The sequence below is a fragment of the Apus apus genome, chromosome 3 (assembly GCF_020740795.1).
Source record: "Apus apus isolate bApuApu2 chromosome 3, bApuApu2.pri.cur, whole genome shotgun sequence".
Classification (NCBI taxonomy): Eukaryota; Metazoa; Chordata; class Aves; order Apodiformes; family Apodidae; genus Apus; species Apus apus.
In genome coordinates, this window is record NC_067284.1 from 86,313,423 (window position 1) to 86,326,278 (window position 12,856).

General features: G+C 38.4%; 1 protein-coding gene across 1 annotated transcript in view; it reads left to right on the top strand.

Moving 5' to 3' along the window:
- Positions 1-12,856, top strand: part of PCNX2 (pecanex 2) — a 156,460-nt gene that overhangs the window by 98,816 nt on the left and 44,788 nt on the right. Inside the window, exon 23 of the mRNA XM_051614230.1 lies at positions 3,292-3,419. Within this exon, the coding sequence (XP_051470190.1) occupies positions 3,292-3,419 (128 nt within the window). The remainder of the gene's footprint in view (positions 1-3,291; positions 3,420-12,856) is intronic.

A 12,856-nucleotide genomic window follows, 5' to 3' on the forward strand; every position in this document is an offset into this window, starting at 1 on the left:
TGCTGAAGTGATCTAAACTAACTTTATATTATTTATAATATGCTTTGTAAATGCAAACCTGTCTTTTTAAGGCAATGTTGCAATTCAGATACTGGTTAAATGCCCAAGTTACTGTTCTCACAACAACAAAAACTCTGTCTTTTTGCATGGTATTTTTAATTGTTTTTACTATGACACTGGAAACAGTCATGATGAATGCATGTTGCAGAGGCACTAAGCCTCCCAGGTTTTTTGCAGAGTTAATTTTTTGTGACTCTGAATTGCCTAAATCACATCTGCAAATGGGACATAAATTTTTAAATTTCAGAGTGCCTCTGTGAGGTTTTGCCATAGAACTCAGTGCTATGAATAGTTCTGAATGCTTTAATGCATTTGATCCTGGTGCAGGGGGTGCAAAGGGCAACACATGGAGGTTGTGCAGTCTTCACCATTAGAGAACTTCAGGAACTTGGATGAATGTCTCTCAGGAGTCATATATATTTAGTTAATCCTTCCCTTTGACTACTAGATGGACTATGTGATCCTTCAAAGTCTCTCCTAATCCTGAAAGACCAGGAACAAGAATGGGCTTCTGGCTTGAGGAGAGACCTGTCACTTCACTTCACAGTACTTTCCATGGATAAAACAACGTTCTGTGTTCATAATTACCAGCACACTGAGAAAGTCAGTGCTGTTTGTAGTCAGAGGAGGGTTTACCTAATAAATCAACAGTGAGGATTGGAAAGAAAGGTTTTGTGGTTCAGAATATCCTGTATATGAGAGTTTCTGCTTTGACTGTTTCAGGGTTACAGCTCTAATATCAGTACAAGAAGCCCTGTGACACTCAGTTCTCCAGTCCTGTAAGTGGTTGTGTGCCTGGAAGAGGTGAAATGTTTTTGGCCCATAGTAATTGCAATTAATAATACAGGTTTTGAGAAACAGGATATGCACTGGCCTTGCTTCATAGTTTCATATTATAAGAAGGGATGGAAGATTTTGAAGATGTCAGTTTTTCAGTTTATTGTTTTGAAGCTGATTTGACTTTAAACAGATTTTTTAATTACCACTGATAATCCTCAAAATAATGTGTTTTGTTTCATTTTGAAGTTTTTTTAGGGATTCATCTCAAAATATTATTTAAAAGGAAAATCCATTATACCCAAAGAAACAATTTCTGCTTTTACACCTTGTAACCTAACAAAGATGGTACGCAGGAAAAATGGCTTGGGACACAGAATAAGAAAACATTGCTAGGTTTTTGCCACTTCTTTTATAGGATAGAATCATAGATTCATAGAATCGTTTTGGTTGGAAAAGACCTTTAAGATCATCAAGTCCATCCCTTAACCCAGCACTGCCATATTTTTTTACTTAGACATATTTAAAGCATCGGTATAAAAATACCAAAAATAATACAAGGAAATTGGGAACCATCAAATAAAAAAACCCTGATGACAGATAATTGCCTATTGTTGACATTAACTGTATGTAAGGTTGTTGGTTGCTGTTACTTGCTCTCATGACACGTTGACATATATGAAAGACTTTATTAAAATCACTCTTCACCAGTCAAATGGGAAATATCTTCCAATATACGTATTGGAAGAGCATAGTAGAGCATTATGTCAGCAAAAATGAAACTGTTGCTACTGATTATGTCTTAGACCCAAACAGTTCACAGTGGAATCCTAAATGTCTGAACTCATGATGGGGGGCAATTTTAAAATCAATCATGACATTAGCACTCTCTTTAGAAAATTTGATTTGCTGTTGTTTTCTGTCCTCCTTGTTCTCTTTTTGTCTTTTCAGCTCACATGCTTCCTTCCCTTATCTAAACTTGTAAATACTTGTTCATCTCTCACAACCAGTGCTGATTGTGACTACAGTGTAATGTGACAGTTTAACTTTTTACATGCTCTTGCTTCCCGCTCAGTCTTCTCATTTGCTTTTTGAACTTATGACACCAAGGGCAGTTCATTGTGCAAGCTCACTAATGCACAAAGACACTGTTCCAGATGACTGTCTTTCAATATGTTTGAGGGATTTGAGAGAGATCTTTTGGCAAGTACTTGTTTGTAGATCTTGCAAATTGCTTTGGATGCATGCCTAGCTAGCCTTTTTATGGAAATATTGTAGCCCAAATTATGCTACAAATGCTGTGTTAAAATGTTTTTTGTCAAGTCTCAGACTGTGGGACACACAAAGGGTATTATTATAAGAGGGTAAGGGAAAAGGCTGTGGTTGTTGGGTGATTTGACCTTAATTTTAGTTTGAGATGCACTTGATCACCGAACTTTGATACTGGCTGCTTAGTTCATGGCTTCTTTGCTTAGAACCTTCCTCCCAAGAGAGGTGTAAGGAAGGTGGTCTCTTATGCCAGCCTGGAAACTTTTTTTTCCCCTAGATTTCATGGATATGGTATGAATTAATGAAGAATTAAAGCTGAATGTTTCATTTGCTTGGGTTTTTAAATCATGTTCCTTTCAGCTTGCATCTTTTCCAATATCCTTATCCATCTCCTAGCTTGCTTTCTAGCAGTCTATATAAATAGACTATAAATATGGAATATAAATTTACATTTAAAGTAAGCTATCGATTCCAGCATTCATTCTGATGTTTGTGTGGTATTTACTGTTCCACTATCCTCACCTTCTCATTTTGTATGTATGTCAAAAAGTCTGAAATGCTGTACATTTTTTACCTTTCAGTCAGCATGGAATATGAAATTGTCAGTAAGAATTAACGTGAAAGCATGATTTTAAGCCAGCAGGTTGTATTATAGAGGCATAGTTGTTTTCCCATATATTACGTTGTTCTAAAATAAACAGAAGCTCACAGAAGGAAATAGCAAACAACTCACTGGGAACAAGACTCTATGGCAGAAAATGAAGCATTAAAAAAAAAAATAAAAAGGCATTTTGGAGGATTTTATGCTTTAAACTCCATGTCAGATTCTGGAAAGGCACTTTGTGTTAGAGAAGGTACAGTAGGTAGCTGGGAAAGGGCACCTACTGCTCTGCCTGCACTCAGGATCTGTCCTTGGACAGACATTAGACAGGGTCACCCTGCTAATATTGTACTCTGTTCAGACATGTCACCTCCATTACAACTGTGTAGCATTGAAGAGCCACTGATTATATTATGGTAATTGGCAATTTGGCACTGCCTGCCTTCCTTTCCTTTCCTTACCACCTCTTTGGTGAAATAAATAACAACAAAAAAGGAAAAATAAGTAGTTCAAACAGCTACCTCAAGAATGGTTTAAAAGTATGATGAAATTGTGTGTGTTACCTTAACTTGCAGTTTTCAGACTCTGCTATGCTTTTTTTTCAAACTCTGGCCACTTCAGTCTTTTCTACACCACTGAGTCCATTTCTTGGCAGTGTCATCTTTATCGCATCATACGCAAGACCGATCAAGTTCTGGGAGAAAAACTACAAGTAAGACTATTGAAGTTTTCTACACTTATTATTTGTAAAGGATTTGTTCTAATTAGCTGAATTTCTGGAGGTATTTTTCTCTCCAAATATAATCCTGAAATGAAAAGTTAGCCTTTTTATCTTGAGTCTGGTGTTTTGCTACTTAATGGGGGTTTTTTATTTCTGAAAATTGATTTAAATAATTACTGGTACGTTACAGATTAGGTGTCATGTTGCATTTGTTGTACAGACATACAGTAACAAAGCTGTGAAAAAAAAAATCAGTAAAACTCCCAGCTGTCAGCCGTTTTTAGGTTTGCTAGCTAGTGTTAGCAACTAAATTTCTAAAGCCTTTGGCACTAGAAGTCAGCCTGTGTTAGTGTTTTTTATACTACCCTGATTAAATGTTACTGTTTTGGGATGTGGCAGGTAACTCTAATAGTGAAGTGTTGATGAGTGTGACTTGGCATCATTTGCTGCATCTGATCTTGGAGTTTGGTTTAAGAATGAGTTGGTTTTGTCAGATGTTAGCTGCCATTCATTCAGTTTGACAAGGACATAAACGTAGGATATTGAAAAGACTTAATAAAGAGCTGCTCCTTCTACCCATTAGGATTTGGAAGATCTCGGTAACTGGGATCTAATGGGCTCCCAACAAGAGTGCTGGAGACAGGGAAACACTTCTCTTCACAGATGGAGGTAGTTTTAGCAAAAGATGAATGAGCAGTGATCCTGTGCAACTTGCTCTGCATAAATCTGCTTTAGCATGGGGGTTGCACTGGATGATCTCCAGAGATTCCTTCAAACCCCTACCATTCTGTGATTGTGTCAGTGGGTGAATATGTACTCATCTATAAAGAAATAATTCAGACAAAGCCAAGTCATATAAAGAGGATTTGCATTTACTTCTGAATATTATGAGATTTGTGGGAACCTTTTGAGGGGAGCAGAGTTTTGTATGCTGGGGCCAGATCTTAACAAAATTCTCTCTTACACTTTTTTTTTTTTTTGGGGGGGGGGTGGGGGGTGTGTGGGAGCAGGGGATCAGAAAGTTCATTATTCCATAGAAATGAAATGTAAAGGCAGAAAGCTACCACTAATGCCACAGACAGCTTTACATTTTTGGATGACAACTTTGAACAATATTAACTAGGAAGTATAGATTTTAACATCTGTTACATTTCACTTAAACTAGAGCATTTTGAAGGCATGTGACTTCTTTTCTAGATCCCAGTTAGAGAATCAAACTTGGTCGTAGGCACGTCACTTCCATACAGCTAGGCTGGTGTGGTATCTCTAGGTTATTGTGGATGGAAATAGAGAGGACCATTCTAATTTCCTTTTGGTTTGTGTAAGGCTTTTGGGATGAGACAAAAAGAAGATATTCAAAGTAAATTTCAAAAGATGGTGCTTGATACTTGAATAAGAGGGGTGTCCTTGTTCTCATCAGTAATAACCATCTGACTCCCACTAAGGAAGTGAGGAAGTTGATGCTAATAACCTTTGAAAGCAAAGCTCATTATTTTACCCATAAACTGTAAAACCGCAAGTACAAAAAACTCTAACCCTTTTAATACTTTAAGCCACCACTCTTTGTCCTGTCAAAATAAGTAGTAACTACAACTTTACCTTCAACATGAATGCTTAAGTTAGACTCTTTGTGAAAAAATCATGCTTTGTTGTTTGTTAGAAATTCTAATATATCTTTGATGATCTTCTCACTTAAAGCATAAAAAACACAACCTTGCCCCTCAAAAACCTTTCAGAAGTAGAAAACAGCCTTGTAGAAGATTCAGATAGTCATCAAAGTGAAATAAATGTTTGCCTGAATCTGTGGCATCCCATAATATGCACATGTAATGTCTCCTCCTACATTTATATTAATTTTATCTCTAGCAATTTTGATTCTCCATTGCCTCACTTCCATTTCAGTATTTCATTTGTCACATAAAGAACTGACCAGAGCAAGTGAACATTAGACTGAAAAACTCCTGGGTCATTAAAGGGACACAGTGACAAGACAGAAAAAGGCAAGGGAAAGGAGCAAATTTGTATTAAGAATAGGGAAATTTTCTACAAAATACTTAAAAGAATTGAATGAAGCAAGATGGGCCTTACCTTGCTGCTTTAAATCTGGACCCTTCAACATCTAAAAATTCAAATGGATGACATAAATGCTTTCTTTCAGAGCTGTTGAGTTAAATAAGATCAGGAACTTGAACTGGACTTGAAAGCTGTTCTGGCTCCTGCACTGACCTGTCTTTGGCCCACAGTGTGCCCTGCAGCCAGATGTGCACTGACTTTTCAGGCTCTGTAAGACAAAACAGAACAAACAAATGAGCAAGTTGGTGTATAGATTTTCTTTTTGGAGTGCACTGACAGTTAGTTTTGCCACACTCAGCTTGGGTATTCATGGAAATCACAGGTTCACTGCAGTGCAGTCTGAGATCCATTCATACAAAGCAGAAGCTCTGGCAGATATTTTGTCACTATTTCTGTGCTCATTGCCTGTTGACAGAAACTTTTGCCCAGGCGAAAGCTACCTTTAATGTGCTTTATATAGCTCTTTTGTTTAGCCTGCTTTGCAAACTCATTTTCAAACACTTCCTTGTTGTATTGATGACTACATTAAATGATGACATTTATATTAGCTACCGAAAAACTCATTTACGTGTATGTGAAGTTATAGGTAGTCAATTCCATGGTTATATTTTTTATTGTTAAGCCTCTTAATTGGACTAACTGAAAACAATTTTGACATGCAGTCTAGATATCAAAATATCATGGTTTTTTTTTTCTTCCAAGTCATAAATTGGATTGCTTTCTCAGAGTGTCATTTATGTTTGTCAGCATATGCAGACTTCACTGATATCAAGCAAACTTCATTTTTTCTTTGTTTCACTTAAGGAAGACTTATTTTTGCATCTCATGTGGGCCAACAGTGTGAAATTAGACAAGAAAAAGCCGTCTGGTTCATTTTCTGTAAAGTGAATCCAAAGTTGAAGGTTTTGACCTTAGCAAGCAGAGCGTACCATGTTTATTAACAGAGCTGGGCTATTAGGCCACTTGCCCAAGTGATGAGCAACTGACCCATCTGTTCCTTAAGGTGTTGGTTTGATTGTCTCTACCTGGTATTTTCTGAGTGCACACATACATATCTTGCATTTCAAGTGTTTCTTTTAATCCCACTTTCCCTACTGGCTAAAGACTAGTTTGTTTCCTTGGGTTTCTGACCAAGCATCTGCCACTTTAGATGATGTGAGCTGAAGCTGAGAGTCAGAGAATTAAGATGATGGTTTGTTGTGTTTTTTTTTTCAAGGAGATAGAGAAGCTCAAGCGGGTAAAATAAATAAATAAATAAATTCATTTTGACAGTAAGCAAACTGTGAAATTCCTAGCAAGCTCTTCAAAATTCAGGAATCACACTGTGCCTGTTTGTGCTCTCGCGGTGTGTGTACAGAGCAGGGGTGTTCTTCCTTGCAATCAGCAGATGCTGTTTGTTTATAATGTGCACTTTGGTACTCACTGTGTGCAGAGCCTAGTACACCAATACATCACTGAGGTCAGGGATCTTTCAGGGAGAAAGGGAAGGGGGATTTTAAGAAGAAGAGAAAATAAAGCAATAAGTAAGGCAATTAAGGAAGACCAGCTTCTCATGTAACCACATTTTTGACAGCTTTTGCTGTTGTTGTTGAAAAGAGAGGTGTGTAATATCAGAAAACAGATCTGCTGCATGTGCTGGTTGTTTCATGGGAGTCCAACAGAGTTTTCTCTTTTTGTAAAAAGAAAACAAGTTTGGTGTACCATTGGCTTTGTCTTGCCATTAGCCTGAGTCCTGCTTCCCAGTTTGAAGAGTCCCATTTTAGTCTTTATTTTCACAGCTGTTGGAATGATATGGCTGTAGATGTCAGAGAGAGAAAAGGAAATAGCAGTAGATCTTGTTTAATGTATAGGCACTTTAAAGCATAAAGTGTTTGTTCAAACACTGCTGTTCCATTCCTCTGCTTCTTTTTTTTTTTTTTTTTTGTAAATACTTTGTCATGCTGCAGTCTGACTCTCTCCCCCTCCTCACTTCCTCTTATCTTGCTTTCTATCTTGGATATGGCAGTGGACTGAACAGAGAAGGAAGTTTACTTTCATTCCCCAGTGGGTCTAACCGCTGAATCATGTCAAGCAGCCTGTTCTCTGCTGCAGCTGTGACTTGTCCCTGCAAACAGCCAACTGCCACCAGGCATCTGGAGATTTCACAGCCTAAACGCTGCTCATCTCTCCCCTGCTCCTTGTTTCTATTCTTTCTTGGTCATCTGGTTCAATGCCTATTTTTGGGTAAGGCACAGCTTGCCTTTGCTTTGAAGGTTCTTGTGTGAATTACTGTGGTGTAACTGAGTTAGTTAAGTGTCTCTAAAGAGGCTGTGATTAAATTGCCACTTCTCTCAGAATGGCATTACAGGACACCTCTCTGCATTTGAGAATATATGAGCAAGCCTTTTTTTCCCCCCCATCTTTTAAAAAAGTGTGTCACTTGGTATTGTTCCAGTCATTGTAGTCTGGAATATAGCCACCTGTAAGGTTAATACAACTGGGAATGGAGGGTGAGGAAAACCTGTCCTGTCTCAGATGAAGAGCAGCTGGCCTATTCTTTTTTCCTACTGGCTCACTTAACTTGCCAATTGAGGACAGCCTGCAGGTGGAATGGGAAGATCATTCCCACTGTAGACATAATTAGGTTTGACCCCACGTTATATATGTGTATGGGAAAAGGAGTTGTGAAATGTACCCATCTGCTCCATCCCTTTTTTCCCCTAAAATAATAGGCCTTCCACTTCCAGTACTTTTTTTTTTTTTTTTTTTTTTTAACAACAGATCCTAGTGCATCTGGTTTCCCTGTGAGCCTGCTCATCTGTTTCATCTGCTAAACCCCCTGATCCAAACACAAAATTTCATTCAACCATAACTGTCCATAGGCCTTGCTTGGAAACTGCATGTTCACATCTTTCAAGTTCTCCTTTTTAGGGCAGCATTTCTCTTTTAAGTCTTTTATTGCTATGTTTGATTTTTCGCATATTCTTAGACCTCCATAGTGGTGATGTTTACAGAGGAACAACCACAGCAGATGTTTATAGTTCAATAATACCTCGGATGTTGATTTATAATGAATACTTTAAAGAAAGGTACCTTAAAGTCTGGGGTCAACAATTATAGCATAACCTAAGCACAAGAGAACCTTTCCCCCCCCCCCAATTGACAGGAGTTATTATTTGCCTTATTTCCTCAAATATCACTTCAGGAATGTTCTGTTATGACTATTGTCACTGCCTGTTCTCCTCACTTAGGGTTCAAACTTTTCTGAATACATCCATCCACTTGGCTTGAAAGCCACATTGCAGCCATGAGTTTTACTGTTCATTGCAATTATTTAGTTTCTTCTGAACTGTTTCTCTTTCTTAACTAATTTTTGTGTTTCTCTCTGGCTGCTTCTATTTCTATACTGGTTTTTATGAACTGACCAGAAAGAAGCACTATATTCCAATTATACAACTTTACACTAGAGTGTGTGGGTGTTCTAGTTCCTTTCTTACCAGCCATTACTCAGTTTTAAAAAGTTAGCTCGTTTGATGACCATGGCCCTTTTAAGAGAGGTCTTAAATGAGTTGGCCTCAGGGCTCATCCAGGCTTTTGTTGAGTGCTGAGTTAATTTAGAACTCAGCAAAATAGTATAAATAAGTATCAATATGTAGATAAAACCAAAGGGGGGGCTTATTAATGCCTGGGCCTCACAAGTGAAAACAAGTAGGACCAATGAATGAATGAGTTTTGGTCTGAATTTTCAGTGTGTTGCCTTTAAATCAGAAGGGCTGTCCGGTCCTGTTCACAAAGGATGTGGAATTTGGTGAGAATATTTCTGAAGACTTTGATGGGATTTAGGTCCTTGAGCATCCAGCCTACACTGGTACTGAGGGATGCCTGGGTCTGGCTTGAATGCCCTTGGGTACAAATTCATGCTGACTGTAGTGTCACTCTCTGGTTGGCAGTGATGCAAAAGCTGGAAACATTAGCAAGTTGCTGCTATTTTTATTTCATTGATCTCGTCTAATAACTGTCAGATTTCTCAATAAAGATGATTTTTTTGAGGGAGAAAATGCCCGTCTGTTGAAACAATGAGTATGAACTGGTCTTTGAGAAGTTGTGCTCTGTTCTGCAGCTGCAAGTGTGGCCATGGTTCTGGCACTGGGACAGAGAATAGGGAAAATAAAGCGTTTGAAGAACAAGGAACACCTTTATCTGCACTTCAGCCTTAGTTCGTCATGGGTCCTATGAGTTTACATGGTACTCATTAGACTTACTACTCTGACTGTCTTCCCAAGACCCTTCCCTGTTTCCTCCTTGCTGTAGTGCCTGTCTACTCTGTCTTCACATTGCACATCACCAGTACTGCCCATGGACTTGTACCTGCAACATGTGATTGGTTTGTGAGTCCTTAGTCCCTTTGAGCAGGTGTGTAGGGTTTTGAGGAGTGACAAAGCCACAGTATTCAGGTGTGGGTCATGTTGCTTCAGGTAAAGCCTCAGGCTAAAAGAAGCCCTACTAGAAATTACATTCCCCTCAGTGTCTTGAACTGGGATCTCCCCAGGAGTAAGTGACCTAATGTGCATGTGTGCCCCTTTGGCTATTTTCTGTATCAAGGGGGTATGCACAACTCCTCTCCAACCTGGCCCTCACCTCCTTGCTTGTCTGCCTGTGTGGAGCCACACTGATCTGGGAAAATTAGAGTTGTCTGGGAGGGGATGGGCAAGGAAAGCCAGGCATCTTCAGTCAAACAGATCTGGTGTTAAAATGAGTGTTTTCTGCATTGCCAAGAGTTTCACATTCATGGAAAGCTATACAAAATTCAGAGTTGTATTTTAACTGTATCTCTTTAACTGGTAACATCTCAAATTTTGCCCCTGGCAGTCAATAAAAGAAATTGAAGCTAATTGAATCGAAGCCATATGTGTAATAATTAATTGAGAGTGCATTCTGATTCAGTGCTCTGTAGTTCCCTGCCGAGCTAAAGACACATCCACAACTCCAATTCACTGAATCATTCTAAAAGGACAGAATAAAGACAGAAGGGAGGCATCAGAGAGGGAATGCATGCTGAGGCCAGGCAGGAACACAAGCAGAGATCAAAACCACAATCAGGATAAATGAAAAGGGAAAGGGATGGGCAAAAAAGGAAAAGGCGTGCAGTGAAAAATCTGAGAGGATAATGCAACAGATGTTAAAAAGCAGGAACTCAGATCTATAGAGGAAAAAAAAATCATGAGCATGAGAGAAGACAACTTTTAAATATATTGGAAAGGAAGGCAGCAACAGGACATAAAAGAAAGAAGACAATGTGGTCATAAATCAGAAATAGGAAGCATGCAATATTTTAAATGCTTGCGTGGTTATACAGTGGCACTAAAATTTTATAAGCTGTTCATCTTATGCTTAGCTTTCAAATTATGTAAATCTAATGAGATCAAGTAAACTAATGAAATTTCTGTCATGTAGAGTATTGAAAACCTATTGAAATGAATTGACTGAATTTCCGTAAGAATGTGTTCTCAGCAAGTGTTCCTCCCATTCACTTGAATAATGTAGGTTACCTCGTGTTTTAGATCTAACTGAATCAAACATTTAGGGGCAAGCTGAGGTTCAGAACACTAAACTCCAACCTTCCATTCAAGAAGATGCTTACTCAAGCAACATTTGCCAAGATGTGAAGACAGGGGAAAAGCTGGGATCACAGAGGAGATGTTCAGCAAGTGTAACTGTTCTAATGGAGGTGATAACTTAAGTTGTGTACAGATAGCAATAAGGAATAATTCATGCTACAGCTTGCTCAAGTCCTGATTGTCTCCTAATGTACAAAGGTAAATAACCTGGGGCTTATAAAAGCAATATGTAAAATATATTTTGCTTCTTTCTGAGATAATGCAAAATACAGAATTATGTCACCACTGCCACTGAGAATTGTCTCTGAAGCTTCACACTGCTTTGGACTAGGTAGATACTGGTTGAATGCTAAAGGGGTTATTTATTTTTTTAATCCTTTGACTATCAGTGTTCTCAAAATGCCATCTAGTTTAACCATATGCTGGAGATTCTCTTCAGTCTGAAGATTACTGTAGAGACTATCATCAAGACTGCTGTAAATTATTAACACTCTCAATAGTCCTTGTAATGAAAAAAGCAGGTATTAAACGTTATCCCCATCTTAGACTGGATTTTGTAAAACAGCACAGTAGCAGTAAGATTTTTCTTGTTCTTCACTGTAGTTTCACTGATGCTGCACTTGCACATTTTATGGTGTTTGAATGGTTTGTTTAGTTTCTGTTTTGTCTCCCTTCACCTCTTGGTAAGAAAAAAGTGTGTATGGAAAACCCTATCATGAACTAGGCTAGCATTTCTGATGTAGGCTATCCTGGTAAGGCACCATTCACTAGTCTTCATGTTTTTCTTGTATTTCCTCATACTTTCTTGCCATCTCTACCTCCTAATTTTATTTTTAAGTAGTCACCTTGAGTCTAAAAGTGACAACTACTGTATCTTCAGTATGTGTTATTTTAATATAAAGGATAAGACCATTTTGTTATCAGCAATGAAGAATATTAAGAATTAATTATGAAACGCCTTGCTGTGCTTTCCTCTTTTTATGATGTTTAAACAAAGTGCATCCCTCTGTGTGGACTAAAGGAGGTAAACATCTTGGCCTCATTTTCTGAAGCAGAACCCAACATTAGGTAATTTTTTTTGGTGCCTAATCTCACTTTCTTTTTCTGGTGAAAACTTCTCCAGGACATTTCTCATCACCTCCTTTCTACTCTCCAGGTCCTCACAGTTTCTCACTCTTTTACCACTTCACTCATGGGCCCAGCAGCCAGGGCAGAGCCCAAGTGAGTCAACCCTGCAGAGCTCTTTACCCAGAGCCGAGCACAGGATGGTACCTTTTCTATAATGTTTACATTGGCTTACGATGGGAAAACAAGAAAAATAACACTTACCTGCAGTACTTCAGATGCATGTTTGGTGTGTTATTAGCCATTTGCTTTTAAATTAGAAGTCTATCTATGAATTGTGGACAGTGAGGTGCCAGGTCCTGTGCTAAGCCCTATCCTTACAGGAATGTCAGGGTGCCAGCCCTTTTCCACAGGAACAACAGGAAGCACAAACATCTCTGTGCAGTTGGCAGAATCCTTCCACTTTTAGAGCTCCTTGTATTGCTTAGTATAAAATATCTGAAGATAGTGAATAAAATGCTTTTTAAAAGAAAAAGTATACTCAAACAAGAGGAAAGAAATTAAGTAGCAAGGTAGACAAGTAAAAGTGGGGATATTATTGATGACATTTTGGTAAAGCATTAGTGGGTATTTTAAAGTGCACAGATGCATTAATGACCTGGCTTACAAATAAGAGGTGAATTCCCCAGCTAA